Source organism: Buteo buteo, chromosome 12, assembly GCF_964188355.1.
Source record: "Buteo buteo chromosome 12, bButBut1.hap1.1, whole genome shotgun sequence".
Taxonomy (NCBI): Eukaryota; Metazoa; Chordata; class Aves; order Accipitriformes; family Accipitridae; genus Buteo; species Buteo buteo.
The window spans coordinates 43,456,886-43,480,997 of NC_134182.1; the positions used below are offsets into that span (position 1 = coordinate 43,456,886).

General features: G+C 64.3%; 3 protein-coding genes across 8 annotated transcripts in view; all 3 read left to right on the plus strand.

The window, feature by feature from the left end:
* OGDH (oxoglutarate dehydrogenase) overlaps nucleotides 1-7,807 on the plus strand; it is a 35,580-nt gene extending 27,773 nt beyond the window's left edge. For all 5 annotated transcript variants that reach the window (XM_075043809.1, XM_075043812.1, XM_075043808.1 and 2 more), the window contains 14 exons: nucleotides 901-1,029; nucleotides 1,544-1,723; nucleotides 2,087-2,239; nucleotides 2,943-3,045; nucleotides 3,264-3,392; nucleotides 4,326-4,476; nucleotides 4,572-4,699; nucleotides 4,783-4,961; nucleotides 5,138-5,209; nucleotides 5,693-5,815; nucleotides 6,390-6,462; nucleotides 7,091-7,254; nucleotides 7,336-7,490; nucleotides 7,579-7,807. In XM_075043809.1, the coding sequence (XP_074899910.1) occupies nucleotides 901-1,029; nucleotides 1,544-1,723; nucleotides 2,087-2,239; nucleotides 2,943-3,045; nucleotides 3,264-3,392; nucleotides 4,326-4,476; nucleotides 4,572-4,699; nucleotides 4,783-4,961; nucleotides 5,138-5,209; nucleotides 5,693-5,815; nucleotides 6,390-6,462; nucleotides 7,091-7,254; nucleotides 7,336-7,490; nucleotides 7,579-7,699 (1,860 nt within the window). In that variant the 3' untranslated portion in view covers nucleotides 7,700-7,807. The remainder of the gene's footprint in view (nucleotides 1-900; nucleotides 1,030-1,543; nucleotides 1,724-2,086; nucleotides 2,240-2,942; nucleotides 3,046-3,263; nucleotides 3,393-4,325; nucleotides 4,477-4,571; nucleotides 4,700-4,782; nucleotides 4,962-5,137; nucleotides 5,210-5,692; nucleotides 5,816-6,389; nucleotides 6,463-7,090; nucleotides 7,255-7,335; nucleotides 7,491-7,578) is intronic.
* A 1,081-nt stretch (nucleotides 7,808-8,888) lies between these two features.
* ZMIZ2 (zinc finger MIZ-type containing 2) lies at nucleotides 8,889-15,357 on the plus strand. 2 transcript variants are annotated; one of them, XM_075043814.1, is made up of 19 exons: nucleotides 8,889-9,043; nucleotides 9,944-10,068; nucleotides 10,156-10,270; nucleotides 10,362-10,564; nucleotides 10,646-10,838; nucleotides 10,919-11,173; nucleotides 11,255-11,428; nucleotides 11,520-11,585; nucleotides 11,667-11,838; nucleotides 12,465-12,609; nucleotides 13,110-13,320; nucleotides 13,406-13,511; nucleotides 13,682-13,839; nucleotides 13,930-13,997; nucleotides 14,104-14,172; nucleotides 14,265-14,512; nucleotides 14,601-14,776; nucleotides 14,890-15,108; nucleotides 15,226-15,357. In XM_075043814.1, exons 2-19 carry the CDS (start codon nucleotides 10,019-10,021, stop codon nucleotides 15,331-15,333), a joined length of 2,736 nt encoding a protein of 911 aa, XP_074899915.1. In that variant the 5' UTR covers nucleotides 8,889-9,043; nucleotides 9,944-10,018; the 3' UTR covers nucleotides 15,334-15,357. The 2 variants fall into 2 exon arrangements, with proteins under 2 accessions (XP_074899915.1, XP_074899916.1); XM_075043815.1 differs by lacking the exon at nucleotides 9,944-10,068 and having other exon boundaries at nucleotides 8,905-9,043.
* Nucleotides 15,358-16,500: 1,143 nt separating this feature from the next.
* PPIA (peptidylprolyl isomerase A) lies at nucleotides 16,501-19,011 on the plus strand. The gene is made up of 5 exons (XM_075043816.1): nucleotides 16,501-16,657; nucleotides 17,963-17,993; nucleotides 18,102-18,190; nucleotides 18,383-18,555; nucleotides 18,694-19,011. The coding sequence occupies exons 1-5, from the start codon at nucleotides 16,589-16,591 to the stop codon at nucleotides 18,827-18,829; spliced, it is 498 nt and encodes a 165-aa protein (XP_074899917.1). The 5' UTR covers nucleotides 16,501-16,588; the 3' UTR covers nucleotides 18,830-19,011.
* The last annotated feature ends 5,101 nt before the right edge of the window (nucleotides 19,012-24,112 follow it).

A 24,112-nucleotide genomic window follows, 5' to 3' on the forward strand; every position in this document is an offset into this window, starting at 1 on the left:
GCTGCTTCCTCCATCCCTGAATGCCCGGCTTAGCCAGGCTGTGGGGAGCAGCAGGCACCCAAACCCCTGGTTGGAAAGCAGGGAAATGAAGGATGCTCTGGTAAGCTAACCCAAGCATCACAGCTCAGGGGGCTCAGCAGTAGGAGCCTCGAGCTGAAGGATCTTAATATGACCAGGGACAAGGATTTCTGGGGCTGGGAAAGCTGGAGCTGGCAGCAGGAGGCAGCTCTCTGCACCCAGGTGGGATAGCAGGCAGGGAACAGGCTGCAGCGGGGGTTTATTTGCGGTCTGATTCATCGCAGACCTGTCTCCAACACCAAGAATTGGAAGGGTGAGATCAAAAGTGCTTCCCTTCCTCCTACACCGCAAGGGCTGGATATAAATAGACAAACTCTGTCCTCGTCTGACAGGCGGCATCCTCAGCCAGCCCCTGGGTACGATAGCAAAATAACATCACTGAAGCTGGAGTGAGCTCCCAGCCCGGCTCCTGCCCAAAGGTGGTCTGGGGTGAAAGCATGAGGGAAAGGGGCATTTTTCTCATCCTCCCCCAGTTAAAAAAAAGGCTTTGCTTTGAGATGTATGCGTTTGGGAATGGGACTTGCCTCCCACCCGCTGTGTGCCGGGTGTGATCCCGCTGCCCGATTGAGGCGCCGTGAGTATGCTGCCCTTGTGCGGGGAGAGAACTGCTGGCCACAGCCTTCTCCCCGGTGGTTGTGCCAGCCATGGCCAGCTCTGCTCCGATCCCCTGAGAAAGCATCGGATGTGTTGATGAGCTGCTCTCCATCCTTTCTGGGATGCTGAAGGCTCATGGGGATAAGACTTGGGCCCTTTCCTGGTGGCTGCCCCTGCCTGCCATCCCTGCAGAGCTCCGGCTGACCACCATGGCTTCACATCTCCCAGGTGATGTCCATCCTCCTGCATGGAGATGCCGCTTTCGCAGGGCAGGGCATTGTGTATGAGACGTTCCACTTGAGCGACCTGCCATCCTACACCACCCACGGCACCGTCCACGTCGTGGTGAACAACCAGGTGAGGAGCAAATCTCCTGTGTCCATGGGGGTCCCTTGCAGACCAGCCTCTGCAGGCTCAGGTCTGGATGGTAGCTGGCAGCAGGCAGTAGCTGTTTCCCAGCCAATGTTCCTGGCATAAGCCATAATCCTGAGGTTAGCAGGGGGTACTGTATAACCAGCTGCTCAATGGTAGCAGCTTTTGAGTCCAGCCTGGCACAGAGGTGGTGCAACCTGATGCTTGGCATGTGACATCATGCAGGGCTGCTCCATTCTGCCCCTGCATAAACCAGAGACATTTCACTGGAACCATCCCATCCCTCCTGGTGCAGAGGGATGACGGCTTAGGCGCAGGGACCAGGATGGACTGCAGTGCCTGGGGCCCAGGAGGCAGGCAGGTTGTGCTATGACTGAGCAGCGCAGCTGTGGGGGAACACCCAGCTCGGCTGCAGCAGCCGAGCTGCCCTTGAAGCTGCGTGTACCACTTTCCAAATCCTTACCACTGTGCTGGTCCTGTTCCCTCTCACCCGCTACAGATCGGCTTCACAACAGACCCCCGGATGGCCCGCTCCTCCCCGTACCCAACCGATGTTGCTCGTGTGGTGAATGCACCCATTTTCCACGTCAATGCGGATGACCCGGAGGCTGTTGTCTATGTGTGCAATGTGGCAGCAGAGTGGCGAAGCACCTTCCATAAGGATGTGGTGGTGGATTTGGTAAGATGCGTGGCATGAGGGTTTATCCTAAAGCTGTGGCTCTGCTGTGGATGCTCACCGATACCTCTCGGGGTGTATTTTCTGAAAGCTGAGGTTTCTCTTCAGGGCTTGTCTGGCCCTTTTGACATGAGGGGAGGGAGGAGGTGGTGTAAAGCAAGGCAGTGAGGCTGTAATAGCACTTGGAGAGGTGACACTGTCTCTGTATGGAGCCTACCCTCGCTGCCGGCTCTGGGGAAGGCACACTTGGGTCTCTCCGGGGCTGTTTTGGACCCTTCCTAGCACAGAGACCCAGGTACCTCCAACTGCTTTTGGAGCAGCGGGTTGCAAGCAGCTGCTTTCAAAGGCTCTTTCCCTTCCCAACAGGTTTGTTACAGGCGCAATGGTCACAATGAGATGGATGAACCCATGTTCACGCAACCCCTGATGTACAAACAGATCCGGAAACAGAAGCCAGTGCTGCAGAAATACGCAGAGCTGCTGATTTCACAGGGGGTGGTAAATCAGCTGGAGTATGAGGTACTGTCCCCTGGGGCCTGGGAGGAAAACTGTGAGCAGCATCTCTGGAGAAAACTACTTGTTTGGTTCAGACCTGGGTGTGAACGATGTGATGGGGCCCGTCTCTGCTTGTGCTTGTCACCTAAAGGTGGCAGAGCTGTGCTAGGGTTGGGCGAGAGCTGCAGACCTGGCAGTGACGAGGTTAGGAGCCGAGGCTCGTCCTTGGACTGTGCCAGCTCTGAACTGCACAGGAACATATAGTTCAAGGATTGCCCTGTGATCAGTGCAGCACAGGCCATATGGCACTGGGCCACTGTGGCATGGTAGGGACCCATGGGAGAGTTGGGCTCTGCAGCACTCGGGCTTGCTGTGGCCTGGGGGTATCCAGAGCAGGTCCCCTCACCCCGGCTGCTGCCCTGGCAGCAAGCACGGCAGCAGCTCTGCCAGCTCTTCCTTGCCCTGGTACCACTTCACAGCATCTTTAGGGTTGAATGCGAGTTGTTGGTTCGGACGGCAGCAGAGCTGTCCCTTGGGGGACAGGGGCCTCCAGCAGCAGCTCTGCTCTCTAAGGCTGAGCTGCGTGGCCCTGGGGCTCCCCTGCTGTGGGGAGCAGCTGTGCCCTCCAGCACACCCCTTGCAAGCTCACCCTGAGATCCTCAGGCTCGGCACCCTTGTTTGGAGACCCCTTCCTAATGCTTTTCCTCCTCCTGGTTATGCCTTTTAGGAGGAAATTGCCAAGTACGATAAGATCTGCGAGGAGGCCCACGCGAGATCCAAGGATGAAAAGATCTTGCACATCAAGCACTGGCTGGACTCACCCTGGCCTGGTAATTCATCAGCAATGTTTTGGAGGTCCCTAGCAAAGAGCCTGGCTTCTCTAGAGCCGTAGTGGCTATTTTCCAGTAAAACAGCCTGGTGGGGAGGTGGGGTGGTGCTCTCTTCTCCTGGCATCCCCACCCTTGCTTGAGGGTGTCCGTGACCTGAGCTCTTCACACGGAGCCGGGCATCGCTCCCACAACACGGTGGACTGCTCCTCCTCCTACAGGTTTCTTCACTCTGGATGGCCAACCCCGGAGCATGACCTGCCCTTCCACCGGTCTGAATGAAGAGGACTTGACACACATTGGTCAAGTGGCCAGCTCGGTGCCAGTGGAGGATTTCACTATCCATGGAGGTAGGAGCTTGTGGAAGCTATGCAGACTGGATGTTTGTTCTAGAGAAGATGTGGGATAGAGCTGGAATGTGGCCTGGAAGGAAGGGACCTGTTACAATGCTCTGATATGTGCAGCCCCCAGGTCGAGGGAAGGGATTCTCCCCCTCTCTTCCACTCTCCTGAGACCCCACCTGAAGCACTGCATCCAGCTCTGGGGTCCCCAGCGCAAGAAAGACACGGACCTGTTGGAGCGGGCCCAGAGGAGGCCACAAAAATGATCCCAGGGCTGGAACACCTCTCCTGTGAGGAAAGGCTGAGAGAGTTGGGGGTGTTCCGCCTGGAGAAGAGAAAGCTCCAGGGAGACCTTAACTGCAGCCTTTCAGTATATGATGGGGACTTCTGAGAAAGGTGCAGAGAGACTTTTTCCCAGGGCCTGTAGTGACTGGACAAGTGGCAACGGTTTTAAGGTGAAAGAGGGTAGGTTTAGATTGGACATAAGGAAGAAATGGTTTACGCTGAGGGTGGTGAGACACTGGAAAAGGTTGTCCAGAGAAGCTGTGAATGCCCCATCATTAGAAGTGTTCAGAGTCAGGTTGGAGGGGGCTTTGAGCAACCTGGTCTAGTGGAAGATGTCCCTGCTGATGGCGAGGGGCCTGGGACTAGGTGACCTCTGAAGGTCCCTTCCAACCCAAACCCTTCTGTGAGTCTATGAGAATTACTTCATGAGGGAGCTGTGGTTAAGGGAAGTGAACTGAGGAGTAGCTCTTCTTCGGAGCTGATCCTTCCCTGCAGTCCTGATTCCTTGTCCCTGGCTCATCCTTTCGGCAGAGGTGGATCCGTTCCTCTGCCCCCAGGCATTTGCAGTCTATCAGTTCGTGCGCAGGTTGTGGGACAAACACAGTGTTGCTGGAGCTCCTTCCCACACCAGCTACGAACCGGCTTCTGCCCTGGCAGGTTTAAGCCGTATTCTGAAAACCCGCGGGGAGATGGTGAAGAACCGGACAGTGGACTGGGCCCTGGCAGAGTACATGGCGTTCGGCTCCCTGCTCAAAGAGGGCATCCACATCCGCCTGAGTGGCCAGGATGTTGAGAGGGGGACATTCAGGTAAAGCCGTGCTTTTGGTGGCTGTAAAGGCAATTCCAGCCTTTCCAGAAGGGAGCTGAAGGGTGACGATGGAGCAATGCTTTCCCCTCTTCCAGCCATCGCCACCATGTCCTGCATGATCAGAACGTGGACAAGAGGACCTGTATCCCCATGAACCATCTCTGGCCCAACCAGGCTCCTTACACCGTCTGCAACAGCTCTCTGTCGGAGTACGGCGTCCTTGGTGAGTGAAGAGGTCTGCGCCTGCCGCCTGGGGGTGAGGCCACTCTGGGAGTTTAACCCCCTCACTTCTCTCCCATCCCTCAGGATTTGAGCTGGGTTTTGCCATGGCCAGCCCCAACGCCCTGGTGCTTTGGGAAGCCCAATTCGGGGACTTCCACAACACTGCTCAGTGCATAATCGACCAGTTCATCTGTCCCGGGCAGGCCAAGTGGGTCAGGCAGAACGGCATCGTCTTGCTCCTTCCTCATGGCATGGAGGGCATGGTAAGGACCCCCAAGCTCATGGGCACCCAGGGGTGCCCATTGCCTGGACTGCATCAGAAGCAAAGCTGAGGGCAGCAGCAGCAGGTAGCACTGCTTGTGGCGTAGCAGTGCCCAGCATGGGCTTCTTGCATCAGCTTTGTCCCCTGCTCACTCTCCCCCCTGCTTGGTCCCTGCAGGGTCCCGAACACTCCTCCGCCCGCCCGGAGCGATTCTTGCAGATGTGCAACGATGATCCCGACGTCTTCCCTGTGAGTGGCAGCTGCGCTGAGCTCAGCCTGGCTCTCCTGTGTCCTGGATCCAACTGCTGCTTTGAAATGGGGAGGGGGGCAATAACGCCCGTGTGCGCTCAGCGCAGCACTGCAGTCGGAGCGGGTGTCATGGAGCTGGTAGCAGGAGGCATGGGATGCTCTGGGCTCGTGCTGCAGCTGGGAGGGTTTGGGGTAAGGGGCTGAACCCAGTGCCCAGGCTGCACCTCCGCTGCCCCTGGGGCTGCTGCACAACATGAGGCAGAGGTGGCCCTGAACGTGGCGTGGGAGAGGGTTGCTGGCTGCTCCAAGGTGGGGGGCGCAGGCCTGCAGCCTCTCCTAGGTCTCTGTGGGTCTCCATATGCTCTGGAGGGGGAGAGGAGGGAGGGAGGACTGGGTGCCGCTCTTCTCCCCACTGCTGGAGCTGCGAGGCCAAGGGGCACCTTGTGTTTCTTGAAATCCCCTCGACCACGCTCGCTGAGGCAGAAACTGGATGACTTCGATGTGCGCCAGCTCTACGACTGCAACTGGATTGTCGTGAACTGCTCAACTCCGGCCAACTTCTTCCATGTCCTCCGGCGCCAGATCCTCCTGCCCTTCCGCAAACCGGTCAGTGCCGGCAGCTCTGTGCCCAGCTCGGTGCCAAGGCAGGGCAGCCCCGTGCCCCTGCCAAGCCTGGGGACGGGACTCTGGGCGGGCTTGTTCTTGTACCTCGTCAGCAAACACAGGCAGTTTGCCTCTGCCTGGGCCAAGGACCTCTTGGTGCTCAGGGCTGGTTCGGTACATGACACGCTGCCGGCTGGCTCGTGCAGGCTGGGGTGGCTGCAACCCCTTCCTGCGCTCTGCGGGGAGGTCAGAGACGTTGGGGCTGGCGGGCATTGGTAAATAACCTGGTCCAGCTGCTTGTCTTCAGTTCCAGCCATGGGGCAGGCAGGTCCCTGGCAGCACCTCAGCCCATTCCCCAGGGGAAATCCAGACTGGGAAAGCCGGTGCTGTTGGAAACCGGTGCCCAATCTGGCAGAGCATGGCAGCCGAGCGAGGAACAAATTTCTTGCAGCTGCTCCCATGCTCAGGCAGGGGAGGGCAGGCAGGAGGGGCAGGTCGGTCCTCCAGCCTTTGCTTGCAGGGGAGGTGTTTCTGGTGAGGCTGACTGCCTTGTTCTGCCTCTTCTTCCCTCCTCCAGCTGATAATCTTCACTCCAAAGTCGCTGCTGCGCCACCCCGAAGCCCGCTCCAGCTTCGATGACATGCTGCCAGGTACGAGCAGTGTGGAGGCATCTGTTTTCCCCTCTGTGCCGCTCTGTGGGATGAAGGGTGAAGGGCAGGAGCCGGCCTCCTCGGGTAAAGTCCGCCTGGCAGCAGCCTCCCCATGCCAAAGAGCAGTTGAGTGAGGCTGATGCCACTGGCATCGGGGCATCACAGATAGCCTGTGTGGGGAGCTCTGTGCCGGCATGGCAATCGGGCTGCCTTCCTCCCTCCCGGCTCCCCTCCAGTGCCGAGGCAGCATGTTTGTCCCCACCGTGGCCAGGGTGCGCCGGCCGCAGCCATCTACCCGGCAAATTGGAGCCACCCCTCATTAGTGCCGAGTCTGGCACCCTGGAGAGATGTGGCTCAGCTTTCTAGGCTTTGCCATGGCGCTTCCTCCGTCAGCAGCCACTTCCCACCAGAGCAGCGTGGATGGGGTTTGGCAGCCCTGAGTCCCACAGAGCCGTGATGGTTTGTACTGGGAGCCGGACCCAGTACCAGCTGGTCTGGCTCTGCCTCTCGGGTTTGCCTGCCCAGGCTGGGGTTCCCGGAGGGGCTGGCATGGGATGCAGGTGCAGGCAGCTCCCGGCGCGGTGCCTGGGGCTGCTGCGGGTGACGGTGCTGTCCTCTCCCTTGGCAGGCACCCACTTCCTCCGTGTCATCCCCGACGGCGGCCCAGCGGCCCAGAGCCCCGAGCAGGTGAAGCGGGTGCTGTTCTGCACTGGCAAGGTCTACTACGACCTGACCCGTGAGCGCAAGGCTCGGCAGATGGAGGCTGACGTGGCCATCACCAGGGTGGAGCAGGTGAGCAGGGTCCGGGTCGCCTCTGAGCCTGTGGGCTTGGGGTGTTGTGGCCCCCGTGACGCCGTTCCGTGTTCCCCGCAGCTCTCCCCGTTCCCCTTCGACCTCCTCCAGCAGGAAGCGGAGAAGTACCCGGCTGCTGAGCTGGTGTGGTGCCAGGAGGAGCACAAGAACCAGGGCTACTATGACTACGTCAAACCCCGGCTCCGCACCACTATCAACCGCGCCAAGCCCGTGTGGTAGGGACTTGGGGGGGGTTGCCGTGATGCTGGGGGGGGGCTCTGTGGGGTGCAGACCCCTCCTCACCCCCCACCTTCTCCCCCGCAGGTATGCAGGGCGAGAGCCGGCGGCTGCCCCTGCTACTGGCAACAAGAAAACCCACCTGACGGAGCTGCAGCGGCTCCTTGATACGGCCTTCAACCTCGACGCCTTCAAGGACCTGGCCTAAGTGCCAGCCCGGCGGCGGCAGCATGCTCCCGTCCGTCTGTCTGTCCATCTGTCTGTCCCTCGCTCGCCTCCCCCCTCCTTCCTTAACTACAGACCTTGTAAAACCCCACACTGGCGCCTGGAGTCCTTGTCTGGCTTGGGCCCGGGCCAGCGTTAGTGCGGCCGCGCTGGTGGGCGAGAGGGGCCCAGCTGCCCCGCCCCCCAAGGAACGGCTGGTCCATTGGGTGCTGTTCTGGGGGGGGTCCGGTGCAGTGGGTCCAGCCCCCTCCCAGCTGCTCCCATGCTCGTCTCGCACTTGCCCCTGCAGCCACTGCCTCTCTGGGGAGAGGGACTGGCCGCGCAGGACCCGGGCAGCTCTGGGGGTGCTGCCCCCCCCCGCCTGAGACACACACACCCCTGCTCCTCCACCTTCCACAGCACCCATGGGGTGGTTTCCCTCCCGCTCTGCCCGACACTCCCCCCCCCCGCCCCGAGCCCCCGCAGCCGCTGGGCCGGTGCTGGGGGCCGTGTCCTCCCCTGGGGCGTGCGGGGGGGTGACCCCCGGCCGGGGCGCGTGTTCACCGGCACCTGTCACCACCGGGGCCTTCGCCCGGCGGGGTGGCCGCACGCACTCCGCCCGCCCCCGCCCCCCACGCGTGCTTGCACACGCGTGTGCAGCCTCTCGAGGTGGGGGGGCGGTGCACGCCCCCGCCGCCGTGTCGAGCTGTCGCACACCCGGTCGCGCATCGTGTCCCTGGCAGGTGGTCGCGCAGGCGCGCGCGCAGCCCTCGGCCCCGCCCCTGCTGTCACACACGCCTGTCACCCCCACACACACCCCCCTCCGCCCCTGCGGGCGCAGTCACGCACCGCGTCGCACCTGCTCACGCGCTGGTTGTCGCACGCTCGGTCGCACACGATTCCCCCCCCCCCCCCGCACCGTGTCACGCGCGCCCCCCTCGCAAACGCACAGCCCTTCGTACCCCCCCCCCCACCCCACCCCCGGCTTCACTCTCCCGCTCGGTGTTCGGCTGCCCGCGCCTGGCGGGGCGGGGCGGGGCGGGGCAGGGCGGCCCGTGCATACTGATGAGCTCGCGGCCCCATTGTGCGCGGCGGCGGCGGCGGCGGTGGCGGCGGCGCGCGCTCGGCTCGGCCCGGCCCGGTTCGGCTCGGCTCGGCCCGGCTCGGCCCCGCGCGCCCCGCCCCGCCCCGCCCCCGCGCGCCCCGCCCCGCCCCCCACCCCACCCCCCCGCGCCGCCGCCGCCGCCGCCATGGAGCCGGGACCGCGCGCGGGCTGAAAATCCCGCGCAGCTTCCGCGCAGCCGCGCGCGCCCGGCGCCGCCAGGGCCATTTTGGGCCGTTCGCGACGGTGAGTGCGGGCAGCACCGGGGCGGGCGGGGACGGGCAGGGACGGACAGCGCCGCGCCGGGCGGGTCCCTGTGCGCAGCCCCGCGCCGCGGCTGAAAATGGCCCCGCGGGCCCCCCACCCCACCTCGCGCGCCGTGCCCGGGGGCGGCGGGGGCGGTTGCCATGGCAATGCGGGGGGGCGGGCGGCCCGGCCCGGCCCCGGGGCCTGTCCCTGCGGTGCCACGGGGCCCACGGCCGGGAAGGGGGAAGGGGGGGCGGTGGGTGCCCGGGGCTGGTGGCACCTCCCGGAGGGGCCGGGGCAGGCTCGGCTCGGCGCGGGTGCAGTCCCGTCCCCCCCCCCCCGCTCCTCCCCGTGGCGGCTCCGTCCCTGCCGCCCCCCCGCGGGGCCGGAGGGAACCGAAAGCGCCGGGGTGACCCCGCGGGCCCCCGCTGCCGGCCCGGGCTGGAAATACCCCGGGCGGCTCCTGGCCGGCTGCGGGGGGAGATGCCGGGGCGGGGGGCCGCGTCCTCCCCGCCCCCCCGGTCTCGCCCTGGAAAGTCCCCGCGGTTCCCCCCACCCGCGGCCATGGGGGAATGCCCGCGGCCCCGGGGTGGGCGGGCGGGAGGGACCGTGTGTGTGTGTGTGCCTGTGGTCTGTGCCCGCGGGGATTTTTTGGGGGGCCGGGGGGGGCGCTTCCTGGGGGAGCACGGACCCCCCCCTCCCCGCCCCACGGTGGGGGCGGGCGCGTGCCGGCCGGCTCCCCGTGCCAGGCCCGGGCAGAACGCCAAGTCCCGGTGCCGGAGGCCGGGCGGGGGCCGCGCGGGCTCCGGGCCTCCCCCCATCCCCTTCCTCGGCCCCGCCGGGGTCCCCTCCCCGGGGGATGGCCGCCCCCTCACCCGCCGTCTCCTCTGCCTCCCGCAGCCCCGGTGACGGTGACGCCGTCCCGCAGCGCCCGCCGCGGCCTCGGAGGACCCAGCCTGCGCCCGCCCGCCGCTGATGAACTCCATGAACCCCATGAAACCCTCCCTGCCGCCCACGCCCCACGGGTGAGCCCCGGCACCCCGGGGCTGCACCCGGCTGCCCGGGCCCGTGGCCTCCGTCCTTCGTCTTAATTAATTTGTTTTTCTTTCTAGTGATGGTTCATTTGCATACGAGGCTGTTCCTTGGCAACCGAGCACCAATCAGCCGGCGGGATCCCTCTCCGTGGTAACCACCGTCTGGGGTGTCAGCAACACCTCCCAGAGCCAGGTACCCGCAGCATCTTTGTCCCCCACCCCGGGGACCCCCCCGCAAACGGGCACAGCTGCGCCCTGCCTGACACACTGCCCCCCCCTCCCAGGTTTTCGGCAGCCCCATGGGCCCCGGGGGGAGCACCTCCAGCACCCCGCTGCTGCCTGGCATGGCCGGCACCGGCTCGGGCATAAGCTCGCCGCCGTTCCTGCCGCAGCAGCCCTTCGCCGAGGGAGCGCCCGGGAAAGGCTACGTGCAGCCAGGCGTCTATAGCCGCAGTGCCTACCCCAGCGGGCCAGGCTTCGCCGCCAGGTAAGACACCACCCCCCTGTCCTGGGGTGCGTCCTGCCACGGGGCCACCGCACGCCCCTTCTCTGCCTCTCTGTTCTCCAGCTACGCCGGCAGCCCCGGCGCACCCGGCGGGATGGGGCTCCCCTCGCATGCTGGCCGGCCCCCCGCCGACTTCACCCAGGCAGCTGCTGCCGCTGCCGTGGCTGCCGCCGCTGCCACAGCCACGGCCACGGCTACGGCGACAGTGGCAGCGCTGCAAGAGAAGCAGAGCCAGGAGCTGAGCCAGTATGGCACGGTAAGAGCCTGGGCGCGGCAGAGCCGAGGAGCCGGCGGCCGCCCCCGCCCCACCGTGACCCCCCTCTCTCCCCGCTGCAGATGGGTGCAGGGCAGCCCTTCAGCAGCCAGTTCCTGCCCCATGCCGGACCCCGCGGCCCAACCGGCCTGAGCCCGGCTGGCATGGCGGGTGTCATGGCTCCCTCCGGCGTCTCCCCTGTGAGCATGAGCCCTGCGCGGGCACCTGGCGCCGGCCCCCTGTATGGTGGGCAGCGGATGCCCCAGCATGCCTACCCTGGCCCCCCTCCAAGCCAGCAGCTCCCCCGCCAGGGCCTGAAGCGGGCGTACTCTAACGAGGTGAGCTTCTGCACCGGTGGGGACCGCGGTGTGCCGGAACCCTCTTCTCCTGCCGGTGCTGACTCCCCCCTGGCCCCGCAGGGATACCCGGCACAGCAGTACCTCCAGGGCGGGCAGTACGCTCCGGCCGGTGCCCAGTATGCCCCCAGCGCTCCTCAGCCCTCCGCTCCATCCCCCTCCTACCCTGGCCACAGGCTGCAGCAGGGCATGGGCCAGTACCTCTCCACCTCAGGCAACTCCGGACCCTATTACAAGGTACCATGGGCAGACAGCGGGCACGGGGTAGGGGGGCCGGGTGTCTGCCATCCCCTGGTGCCAGCCCCTGGCAACATTCCTCCTCCTGCAGCCGGCTGACCAGTTCAACGGGCAGAGCACCAGCTTTGGCACCTACAGCCAGGCGGCCGTCAACGGGGTGAGTCCCGGCACCGGGTGGGGTGGGGCGCAATGCTGGCCTGGCCTGGCTGGGTGCTGAGGGTGCACGGTGCCTCCGCAGCCGGGCCGGTCGCTGCCGGGGTACCCCAGCTCGCCGCTGGCTGGGAACCCCACGCCGCCCATGACGCCGGGCAGTGGCATCCCCCCCTATGCGTCCCCGGGTCAGGACGTCAAGTCTCCCTTCCTGCCGGACATGAAGCCGAGTGTCACCTCCCTGCACCCATCGCCCTCGGGTAGGTGCTCCCGGCGTGGTCGGGGGCGCTGCCGGGGCCGGGGGGGCACATCGTAGAGACATACCCCCTTCCCATGCCACAGGGCGCTAGTGTGGGCCTCACTGCTGTCAGCGTGGTGGCCATTGCCCCTTTAAAGGGCAGGGTGCTGTGGGGAGGCCGCTAAGGAAAAGGGAGGGCCTTCAGCAAAGGGGGCGTGGTCACTGCCAAGGTTTCACGGCGGGTGTGGGGGGGGTCAAAGGCACTGCCCAATGAGAGGGGAGGTTGAGGTAGTGGGAGGAGCTTCCTGTGAAGGGGGCAGGACTGTGGGGGGGCGTCAACCAGAGGAGTGGTGGCTTTGGTGGGAGGAGTTTCTGTAAGGCTTGGGCCTCCTCGAGTAGGAGGAGCTTGTCTATGGAGGGGAACTGGAGGGGAGGGGCTTCCTGCACGGATAGGGTGGGGCTGTAGTGGGTGGGGCTTCTGGCATAGGGGTGGGGCTGCCTAGTGGGAGGAGCATCCTGCATGGGGTGGAGTGCCCTGGAGTGGGAGTGGCCTCCTTGTGGGGGCGGGGCTTCCTGCAGGGTGGGTTCTTAAGCAGTGGGTTGGGCTTGCCGGGGCGCGGGGGTCCCTGCTGACGGCGTCCCCGGCAGGGCCGGCCCCCGGGGAGGAGCTGCGGCTGACCTTCCCGGTGCGGGACGGCGTGGTGCTGGAGCCCTTCCGCCTGCAGCACAACCTGGCCGTCAGCAACCACGTCTTCCAGCTGCGCGACTCCGTCTACAAGACCCTCATGATGAGGTGGGGGCGGCGGGGGGGCAGGGGGCTGCACGGCACGGCGTCGTACGGTGCTGCTTGGCGTGGCGCTGCACGGCCTGGCGCAGCACAGTGCAGTATGGCACAGCATGGAGTCGTGCTGCGCAGCGTGGGTTGTCGCAGCACAGCGCTGTGTGGTGTGGCGGTACGTGGCATGGTGTGGCTTGGCGCAGTGCCGAACCCTGTCATGGCACGGCTCAGCAAGGCACGGTGCTGGATGTGTGGTGGTACAGGGCTGTGGCTTGGCACCGCATGGTGCTGTATGGCACGGTGGTACGTGGTGTGGCTTGGCATGGCACAGCACGGCGCTGTGCGCTGCGGTGGTACCCATGTGCGGTTTGTTATGGTGCTGTATGGCGCAGTGGTATGCGGCGTGGCTTGGCACAGCATGGTGCTGTATGGCACGGTGGTACCTGGCGCAGTGGCTCGCGTGTGGGCACAGCCCCTGCCTGCACCCCTGCCCACACCCCTGCCCGCCCCACCAGGCCTGACCTGGAGCTGCAGTTCAAGTGCTACCACCACGAGGACCGGCAGATGAACACCAACTGGCCGGCCTCCGTGCAGGTGAGCGTCAATGCCACGCCGCTCACCATTGAGCGCGGCGACAACAAGACCTCCCACAAACCGCTCTACCTGAAGCACGTCTGCCAGCCTGGCAGAAACACCATCCAGATCACCGTCACCGCCTGCTGCTGCGTGAGTCACCGGGAGGGTCTCGGGTGGTGGTGGGGTGGGGGCAGTGGCTGGGGGCGTGGCTCAGCCCCTCCCTGTCTCTCCACAGTCCCACCTCTTCGTCCTGCAGCTGGTGCACCGGCCCTCGGTGCGCTCAGTGCTGCAGGGTCTCATCAAGAAGCGCCTGCTGCCTGCCGAGCATTGCATCACCAAAAGTGAGCGCCGCGGCTGGCACCCCCAGCCTGCTGGGTCCTGGGGGATGGGGGGGCTGCAGCATGGTGGGGGTAATGGGGCACCATGCCCAGATGCCACCACGGTGCCACCCCCATCCCTGCGTCCCCGTTCTGACCCTCTGTGCCCCTCACCCCACCCCCACCCCCCCCAGTCAAGCGCAACTTCAGCAGCGGGACCATCCCGGGGACTCCGGGGCCCAACGGCGAGGACGGCGTGGAGCAGACGGCCATCAAGGTGTCCCTCAAGTGCCCCATCACCTTCCGGAGGATTCAGCTCCCAGCCAGGGGCCATGACTGCCGGCACATACAGGTAGGGGTGGTGGTGGCAGGGGGCTGGGGAGTGTCCCCCACCCCATGTCCCCCCCCTTCCTGCCGGCTCAGCCACAGCTCTCCCCCACAGTGCTTCGACCTGGAGTCCTACCTGCAGCTCAACTGTGAAAGGGGGACATGGCGGTGTCCTGTCTGCAAGTGAGTGGGGTCCAGCAGGGCTGTGCCTCGGTTTCCCTGCCTGCGGGGGGCAGGAGTGGGTTCCCTGCCCTCACCCTGCCCTCACCCTGCCTCTCCCTGCCTGCAGTAAGACAGCCCTGCTGGAGGGGCTGGAGGTGGACCAGTATATGCTGGGCATCCTGATCTACATCCAGAAGTAAGTGTCCCTGCTCTGTCCCTGGCCGGCACTGTGTTATTCCCGGGGGGCCGTGCAGCCAACCCGCCCCCCTGCTATCCTGCCACCCCCAGCTCGGAGCATGAGGAGATCACCATCGACCCGACCTGCAGCTGGAAACCCGTCCCGGTCAAACCCGACATCCACGTCAAGGAGGAGCCAGAGGGGCCGGCGCTGAAGCGGTGCCGAACCCTCAGTCCTACACACATGGTGCTGCCCAACATCATGGAGATGATTGCGGCCCTGGGGCCTGGCTCCACGCCCTTCCCGGCACTGCCGCCACCACCACCGGCGGGTGCCGCTGCCGACTATGGCGCCTCGGGTATGGGGGGACCCATGGGGGACAAGGACAGGCTCTGTCCATGTCCTTGACCCCTCCCCCCACCCAACCGCCTCCTTTCCTCCCACAGGTTCCAGCTTTCCGGGACCTGGGGGCTTCCCAGAGCCATTCCCCCCCCCTGGCGCCCCTGGCACACCAACGCTGAGCGACTTCACGCCGGGACCCCCCCCCATCTCCTACCAATCCGACATCCCTGGCAGCCTCCTGGCCCCTGAGAAGCCCCCCGCACCCCCTCTCCCTGCACAGGTCAGCTGGGCTGTGGGTGGGGGGCTCCCCCACCAGCCCCCACATCTTCCCGTGGGGGGACCAGGGGGATCCTGGTGGAGGGAAGGTCTCACCGCTGCACTCTCCCCCCACAGCTCCCCCCACCAGGGCGGATGGAGCCGTCCCACACCCCGGTGCAACCGGGGCTGCACAACGCCCCCCCGGGCAGCCAGCCGGCACAGCCCCTGCACCACCGGAGTGCGCCGGCACGGCCCCCCCTGGGACCCCCCGGCCCGGTACACGCCGCCGACCTCACCTTCCCGCCCGCGCCCGGCATGGCCGGGACGGGTGACGGGTCAGAGCCTGCCCTCGACGTGAGTACCCCGGGGGGGGCGGCTGGGGGTCCGGCTGCTGGTTCGGGACCCCGGCCGCTGTGGGGTGGGTGGGGAGGAGCTGGGGGGGGGCCGGTCATCACACGCTGCCGCCCCCAGCTCCTGCCTGAGCTGACGAATCCCGACGAGCTGCTTTCCTACCTGGGCCCCCCCGACCTCCCCAGCAGCAGCAACGATGACCTCCTCTCCCTCTTCGAGAACAACTGAGCCATCCGACCCTCCTCCCCCCCCCCGAACCCCCCCACTCCATCACGGGGCCGGGGGGTGCAGCGCTGCCGTGCCCCTGCCTGCCGCAGAGCCGGTACCCCCGCCCCTCCAACAAGGGGGCTTCCCCTGAAGGGACGCGATGGGATGGACAGACGGATGGGCTCCGCCCCCCTATAAGCACAAGGCTGTACATAGTGTAGAAACACTACTGCCCCCCCCCCCCCCCCCCCGTATTTAAAGGCAAGTGCGTCGCTGCGGGGCTGGCCCGTGCCCCCTGTATAAATGTGCATATGCTGCTTCCCCTTGTAACATACACGCCCGGCTGGGGGGTGCGGGGCTCGCCCCCCCCCCCGCCGTCGAGCTCCCTGTACCGTGTCCTTATCGCTATTAAAGGATTTCGTTTCGGCGGGGCTCACGCGTCGCTGGGCAGGGTTCGCACTCCCCCCCGCCCCGTGTCTCCTCTCCGCCTTCGCTCCTTTGTCACCCGGCTGGGGGGCTACCCCCACGCCCCCCCAACCCCCCCGAGCAGGGGGTCGCGGGTGGGTGGCTGGCGGGATCCCGCCCCCTCCCCAGGGCGGCTGTGGCCAAGCCGGGCGGCGAGTCGTGCCCGCCACCGTCAATCATTAACCGCGGGCAGGGCAGGCCCCGAGCAGCGTGGCGGGAGGTGGCTTTGCCCGGGGCTGGGGGCTGGGGGAGGGGTCTTTGTAGGGCTTCTCCGAGGCGGGAGCGGGGTCCAGCTCCGGCGTGGGGCTGCCCGGGCCCGGCTCTAGACCCACGGCATGGGGCAGGGCGCCCCAAAGAGAGGCCGCAACTCCCGGCCCTGGATCGCAAGGCTGCTGCTAACCTCCGCCCAGCCCCGCTGCCACCCTCCGGCCCTGGGACTGCCCCACATCTCTCGGCTTCAGCCCGGCGCACCGGCCCCACACGAGCCGCCCCCCCTCCGCCTCCCGCGCCAGCCCCATCCCCCCGCCTACCCCCACCCCACAGGCACCGCGCATGCGCGCCACGCCCTGCCCAGCGCCAGACCCGCGCGCCCCCCACCTCCGCCTTTTTCTCCCCCCTTTCAAACGCGGCGCTGCCGATTGGTCATCCGCCCCGCCACTCCGCCACAAACCCAGCGGCCGTTGGCCGGCGCCGCGGGGGAGGCGGGCCCTCCCCGGCCTTATATAAAGGGCGGCGGGGAGCCCTTCTCCTTCTGCTGTGCCGCGCCCGCCGCAAGGAGTAGTCGTTGTAGCCGCGTAGCTCCCGCCCCGCCATGGCCAATCCCGTCGTCTTCTTCGACATCGCCGCCAGCGGCGAACCCCTGGGCCGCGTCACCTTCGAGGTGGGGGAGGGGTTGGGTGGTGTGGGGTGGCTGCGGGGGGGGGGGGCGGCGGCGGCGCTGAGGAAGAGGGGGGCTGCCGCCATTTCCTCGCTGGGCGCGCGGGGCCGCTGTGGGGGGAGGGGCGGTGGGCACTACGCCTGCGCGGCCGGGGATGGGGGGCGGCGGGGGGCCCGCGCCGCCTCCACGTGGCCGCGGGCTCCCCCTGGGGCGGCGGGGGTGGCTCCCCCCGGCGACGGCGGCGGGTTGGGGGGGGGGGAAACAAAGGAGCCGGCGCAGCCCCCGGCCCCACCGCCCCCGCCCCCACCGCCCCCGCCCCGGGCTGAGCACGGTGGAGGATGCGGCGCGGTGCCAGCCCAGGGCGTGTCGCCGCCCGCGGGCAGCCCCGCTACCGCCGCAACGCGTGTCCCGCCGCTCGGCCGGCGGGCAGCCCGGGCCCGTTAGCGGTGGCCTCGCCGCCGGGGAGGCCCCGCGCCACACCGGTGCGGGGGGGTGGGGGGGTGGCCGTGGTGGCTTCTCCTGCTGCGGGATCGGGGCCGCGGCTGTCTGCGCCGCCATTTTGTCCCAGTCGTTCCACCCCCCCCCCCCACCCCGAACGAGGCTGCCCCTCCGCGGGCGGTAGCAGCCCCCGGAGTCGCCTGGTGCATCGTAGCGAGCCGCGTCCCCCCCACTCCCCCCGGGAGATGCTTCTGGGGCGCCCGTTGAGCTCCCGGGTCTCGGAAGGCCGGCGGGGAGCAAGAGCGGCGGCAAGCCGATGGCTGTAGGATTGTCACTGCTAAGGGAAAGCATTTAGCGCCCCGCGAAGCAGGCAACCAGGGGTGTGAAGCATCTCTGGCACGGCGAGGGACCGCGCTCCAGGAATCGCCGCGCTGCGGCTGTCGCAGAGCGCGTTCCCTGCCTGGCAGCGCCTCACCGTGCAGATGGCTGCTCGCCGCTCAAAATCCTCCTGGAGTAATTGGGAGGTGGCGTGCGCTCTGACTGGGAAGGCTCGAGTCAAATAGGTTTTTAATTTAATCCCAGCCTGCAGAACGAACGCGTGTCTGCCCCACTGATGAGATGTGCGGCATATTTAAAGTCGTTTGGCTGCTGTGTCTGTTAGTTCAGTTTGCAGATGCCTCCAGATGAAAGCTTAAGGTGGGGAGTGCTCTGCGGCCACAGGCACTGCTGGGATCCACCTCCTGGAGGGGTTCCCTGTGCTCCGAGCAGTGAGGGAGGGGGCATCCCCGCGGGGTTGGGTGTGCTCCCGGGGGTGATGGCAATGGCCAGTCTTCACCCCAGCCTGACTAACAGCCTTTCTTCTCTTTACAGCTGTTTGCAGACAAGGTCCCCAAGACAGCAGGTTGGTAAAGCAGCACTGTGACTACACTGCGGCTGCACCAAACCCTAGTGTGCTCCCTAACCCTGGGCAAAACGAGCCGCTGACCGTGGTTTTCCTCTTCCTTTGCAGAAAACTTCCGTGCCCTGAGCACTGGCGAGAAGGGATTTGGCTACAAGGGGTCCTGCTTCCACAGAATCATTCCTGGATTCATGTGCCAGGTGTGTGGCACTTCTGCCGCAGCAGGGAGGTGGGCGGGTGAGGAGATAGTGGAGCTTGCGTGGGTTTCAGAGTTGGGTGCTGGCAGATTTGGGGTGGGAAGGCGGCTCTGCCTGCAGTCTCTGCAGGGCCATTGCGCCTGGTTCCAGAGTCTTGTCCTGCGCCCTGTGACCTGAAATGCCGCCGCTTCACAGGGTGGTGACTTCACGCGCCACAACGGCACTGGCGGTAAATCCATCTATGGGGAGAAGTTCCCCGATGAGAACTTCATCCTGAAGCACACAGGCCCTGGCATCCTATCCATGGCCAATGCTGGCCCCAACACGAACGGCTCCCAGTTCTTCATCTGCACTGCCAAGACCGAGTGGTGAGTCAGGGGCTGCAGGAGGGCAAGCTCAGGAGTCCCTGGCACGCACCCTGGTGGGGAGGTGACACGCCAGGCCTGGTGCTGACATCCCCACATGGGGATGGCAGGTGCCAACCATGACCGGTGCTTCTCTTGCAGGTTGGATGGCAAGCATGTTGTCTTCGGCCGTGTCAAGGAGGGGATGAACGTGGTGGAGGCCATGGAGCGCTGTGGCTCCAAAGATGGCAAAACAAGCAAGAAGATCACCATTACCGACTGTGGGCAGCTCTCATAAACCCTCCTCTCAACAACTGACCGTTCCTTCAGCAGCCTAGGCACTGCGCCCTGCTGCAGCTCGCCCTGTCCCACCCCGCTCCTGACTTACTGCTGCGTTTCTACTGGGTCTCAGCCCCATGTGCACGGTCCAGCTGGGCCGCGGTTACCTTTATGAGTCTAAATAAAATGAGTTAAACCACAGCGGCCCCTTTCTCTTCCTGCTTCCTGGGGTGGGTGGTGTGTGGGGCTGGTGGGGAAGGAAAGGAGGGGGTGCTTGGGGTGGGTCATGAGGAACCCTGCACTGTGGCTGTACCAGGTCCTCAGTAGGGTCCAGAGTGAACGCGTGTGGGCTGTTGGTTGTGGCACAGAGTTGATCCCTGGGGGCCTCAGTGCTGCAAGTTGGGAAGAGACACACACACACACACCACACCCCCACACCCCCCCCATGCACTCCCTGTTTTCCACCCACTGTTGTGCAACCCTCCCCTGCTGTGGGGTTACAACACCCCCCCTCTCGGACATGGGAGGGGTAGTGCTCCCCACCTTTGGGTGCCTTGTGGATCTGGGTCAACAGGTGCCATTGGAGAGTGCTGGGAACATGGGAATCCCAGTGGTCCCAGTAAGGGAGAGTCCAGGCCTGGGAGGATCCCAGTGCTCCCAGTTTAAGCAACCTGATTTGGGGGGAGCACTGTGTTTGGGGGATCCTAGTGGTCCCAGCTGGGGGTGTCCAGCTCTCTTAAGAGTCCCAGTTGGGGGTGGGGTGGTCGGTGCTTCCAGCTCTAGGATGATCCCAGTGCCTCCAGTTTGAGGGTGCCTGGGTAGGGGCAGACTCCAGTACCCTGTGGGCCCAGCAAGACAGGGCCTGGCCCCCCCGCCCTCCTGTGGGGTGCACCCACAGTGCCTGCAGTGGCCCTGCTGCCTGCACCCCCTGCCTGAAACTGCCTGTGCTGGCCACTGCTGCCTGCACCTCTGCCTGTGCTGAGAGCTACAACTCTGCCTGCACCTGACGCTAAACACCCTTACCTGCGTGCACCACCCCATAGGCCCCTTGCCCTGCATGGGGGCGTCCGTGGTGGGGCCCATTTTGGAGCTGGGCTCTGGCGTGGGTGAGGTGCCAGAGCTAGTGCTGAACCCCGGTGCGGGCAGGGCTGTGGAAGGGCTGCAAAGGGAAGGTGAAGACCAGCAAGAGCTTTCAGGGCTGGCACCTTCCTTGCGGGAGAAGCTGGACATTTGGCGTTTCAGAAACAGGCTCTGCCAAGAACAGGAGCGATGAGATGTTGCGTCTCTGGGAAAGCATGGATCTGCAGGGCGCTTGTGCCTGTGAATAGGCTGCACGGGGAAGTTTGAAGAGCAGAAACAGCTTTCAGGGCTGGCACCTTCCTTGTGGGAGAACTAGCCGGACGTTTGCGATTTCGGAAACAGGTTCTGCCTCGAACGCTGAGCTGCCAGGTCTCTGGGAAAGCACGGATCTGCAGGGCTCTTGTGCCTGTGAATGGGCTGCACGGGGACGGTGAAGACCAGCAACAGCTTTCAGGGCTGGCACCTTCCTTGTGGGAAGCCGAGGTGGTGGGTGTCCTTTTGGGACATGGGCTCTCTTGAGGGCGAGGTGGTGGAGTACCCGCAGAGGTTGGTCCGGGCCCCCGCGGGAAGCCATCCCCTCCCGAATGGAGGCGACACGGGGGAAGCCTTTCTGTGCTGCACCGAGGCAGCAGGGGGAAGCCTTTCAGTGCCGTGAGGCGGAAGCTCGGGGGAAGCGATTCTGTGCTGCACCCAGGCAGGAGGGGGAAGCCTGTCGGTGTCGTACCGGGTCCCTGCGGCGGAAGCCTTCGAAGCGCCCGGGAGGCGGAGATGCGGGCTCCTTCTCGACCCCCCGATGTTGTCTCTTTCTCCTTCCGCAGCTCCGCGGGGTCAGAGGAGACCTCGCCCTTCCACATCTCCTGCGTCACGGCTCTCAAGCTCCAGGCCGGGGATCTGCCGGGTGCGGCAGCATGCTGTGCGCCCCGGGATCTCCTGTCAGGCTCGGGCCCAGGCCTCGCAGGGTGCTGTGTCTCTCTGACGTCTCTTCCTCGGCCTCCTTCGAGGTCTGAGGATCCATCAGGGATGCTCCCAGAGCCTGGCTGAGCCAGGGCACGGGCGAAGGCTCCCTGCAGCTCTCCCTAACCACCAGTGTAGCCCTTGCACTGGCAGACCCCGCAGGGAAAGACTCCTGTCTGCTGCACCACTAGCCTTCGCTGCGCCCCAGACACAGCCCTGGCACAGCCCCACCGGTGCTCCCCGGGAAGGGGCACGTGAATGTCACTGAGCATCGCTTCCCTGGCAGCAAGACCAAGACTGACCTCTGGCCTGTAGCAGCAAGTTCTGGACATCAGGCATGCCATCGGGCCCAGTTCTTCCTTTTGCTCTTGGATTTTCTTCATCGGGTCACGAGGCAAACAGCTCTTCTCTGGATGAAAGTTCTGATCGCAGCTCCGAGAGCAAACTATGTTGAACAGCGGGCATTAAATGCAGGCGTGCTGCGACGGGTTGATGGAGGGAGGAGGTCCGTGTTCCAGAAGTTCCCAAATATCATCCCTTCAAAGAGAAAAGCCCAGGCAACGAGCAAAAGCAGACACAGACTGACACACAAGTTACACTGAGCCAAACCAGAATACGCTCAGACCCTCACTCCTTTGGGACTGCTCAGCGGAGGGTTTCCCAGACTGGACAGTGGCCTGAAACTGGGGCAAAGCACTGCAATGTGACAAACGCCCAGAAAGTTAAGTTCTTGTTTGGTGAAGTCTGTATCACAGGCCTTCAGCTCCGATGGAGGTGAACAAACACCACTGCCCCCCTCCCTGGCCTGGCGACCCTCGCCTGCCCCAGCCCCCCACCTCAGGGTGCTTCCAGCATGGTGGCAGTGATGCTGGGGGACACCAACCCCTCCTGGTGGGGAGTGGCGATGTCCGCCTCTCTGGACCCCAGGAGGAAGCAGGATGGGGTGGTGGCGGTCCTCCCCTTCGGCTGCCAGAGAGTCCTGGGACCCTTCTCAGGAGAGAACTACAGAGACTTCAAAGGAGACTCCTCCAGAGAATCCCCTGAACAGTTGCCCAGAGCGTCCTCTGAAGGATCCCCTGGAAAGTCTCCTGCTGAGCCCCCTGCGGATGCCACTGCTGAGTCCCCTGGCCAGCCCCGCAGCTGCCCCCAGCCTCATCTGCCCTGCATGGTCCAACTGGTGGAGGAGGCGCTGGCGGAGGCAGCCCTGAGGGGTTTCGACCCGCTTGCTGCTGCCACCGGGCATTGTTTCCTGCCGGGTGGTGCCCAGATCGGGAGAGGGGGACGGCAAGAAGGACCAGCGCCCTGCACCGGCCAGCACCCCCAGGACGCAAGAGACCTCCCCACGGGACAACATGCCACCAGAGAAGAAGAAGGTGGTGGTATTCTGGGTGGCAAAACACTCAAAAACCCTGTGGGAGGGGAAGCCAGACAGGGACGGTGTGGCAGTGGGCAGCAGCGGGCAACAAGTGGGCAGCAGCAAGCGCAGGGCATCTGAGGACACCAATGTGCCCATCTTGGCGCTTGAGCGACCCAGAAGCCCTGGGAGTGCCAGGGGACAAAGCGCCCTGTGCCCGCCCATCCACCCCACACACTGCTGATAGAGAAGGTGCAGAGCGTGGATCCCTGCAACGTGCCACCCCAGGACAGGCTGCTGTGCAAAAAAGTCCAAGCCAAAACGCCGCAGGGGCTGGGGATGCCCCGCGCTGACCTGAGGGCATGCTTGCGGAACTCCATCCTGAGTTTCCACCCACTGGGGCAAAGAGTGAAGGTGGTGGGGCCGGTGCACCAACCACCCGACCTGGAGCCCCAAGCTGACCCAAGCGTGCCCTGCTGCATCCCCAGGCCCCTGCTGGCCAAGCCTCTGGCTGAAGGAGATGGCACTGGCGGTGGCATCAAGCAGCAAGGTGCACACCAGGTTGGCCACCAAAGCCAAGCAGCCAAGCTGGCTGTGACTGTCACCCACGGGGGCAAGTCCCACAGGAGGGGCTGCCGCAGCAGCTCCGCATGCTGCCATAGCTGCTGCACCCTCCCGCCGACTCCATGCTATCCCTTGGGCCCTGGGGGGGCCTTATGGGTGCGCCTACCCTGCTGGAAGAGCAGGACGAGTCGGTGCCCATCACTCCCGAGCTTGCTGTCTATCCCAGTGTCCTGCTCACCATCCCTCGCTTTTTCTCTGTATCCCATTTTCTTGCTCCACGTCCCTCACATGTTTTCTGTATCCCTCACTCCTTCCTCCTGCCCTTCCTTGCCCGTGCCTTCCGGCCTCTGGCCTGCTGTTTGTCACAGGTTTGTCTTTCTCCTGCTTTCTGTCTGGGTTCTGTCACTCTCTTTCTCTCTCTGTTCCTCTGTCCTTCCTCCAACCTGTATTTTCCTCTCTCTGTCCCTCTGCTCCTAATGCTTCTTTCTCCATCTCTCAGTCTGGCTCCCTTCCCCCTCTTCCCTCTCTCTGTCTATCTGTTCTGCTTCCTCTCCCTGGTTATTCTGCCTTTGTCCCTCTGTCCATCTGCCTGTCTCATTGTTTCTAGTTATAGTCCCCTGTTCAGCCAGCTGTCCTTTTTTTCCTTTCTCCCCCTACTCTGGCCCTACTTTTTCTTCTTCCATCTCTGTCCAGCAGCCCATCACCGTTTTTTGCCTTCTCCATCTCTTAATCTGCACCCATTCTGCCCCCCCCGCCCCAGTCTCTCTGCTCCTTCTATGCAGTGAAGTGAGCATTTTCCTGGTAACTATATTTCAGAACTGGAAAGGTTTTCATAAATGGAAAAAATGCAGTGTATAATCCAGGAAACTATTGAAATGTACAGTATCAGAAACATATGGCTGGAGCAAATACCTATGCAGTGAGGGGCTGGGAATGAAAAAGAGAACAAGCTTATTAAAATTCTTCTCCTAAAGGGATTTTGCTTGAAAATTAAAATACTTTAATTGAACATTAAGAACGTTTGCATAGTCAATGAAAAAAAATGCTGCAGATTATGGAGGAAAAAAAAAAAGAGAGACACACAGAACCATCTCCATGCTATCATGGAAGCTGGAACAGATGATTTTGCCTTTGTTCTTTAATGATCTACATCTTAAATAGCAAAATGGTTCCATAACCAGAACCCTCAGTGGGCAAACTCAGAAAGAGAAAGCTGATTTCTTTCTCAATTGCTATGTTTTTTTCAATTAAAAAAATCACCCCACCCTTACCCCCCCCAAAAAAAAAACCCAACCAGAAACTAAGTTAATTTGTACACAAATTTTGAAAAGCAAGCCATAGTCACACACA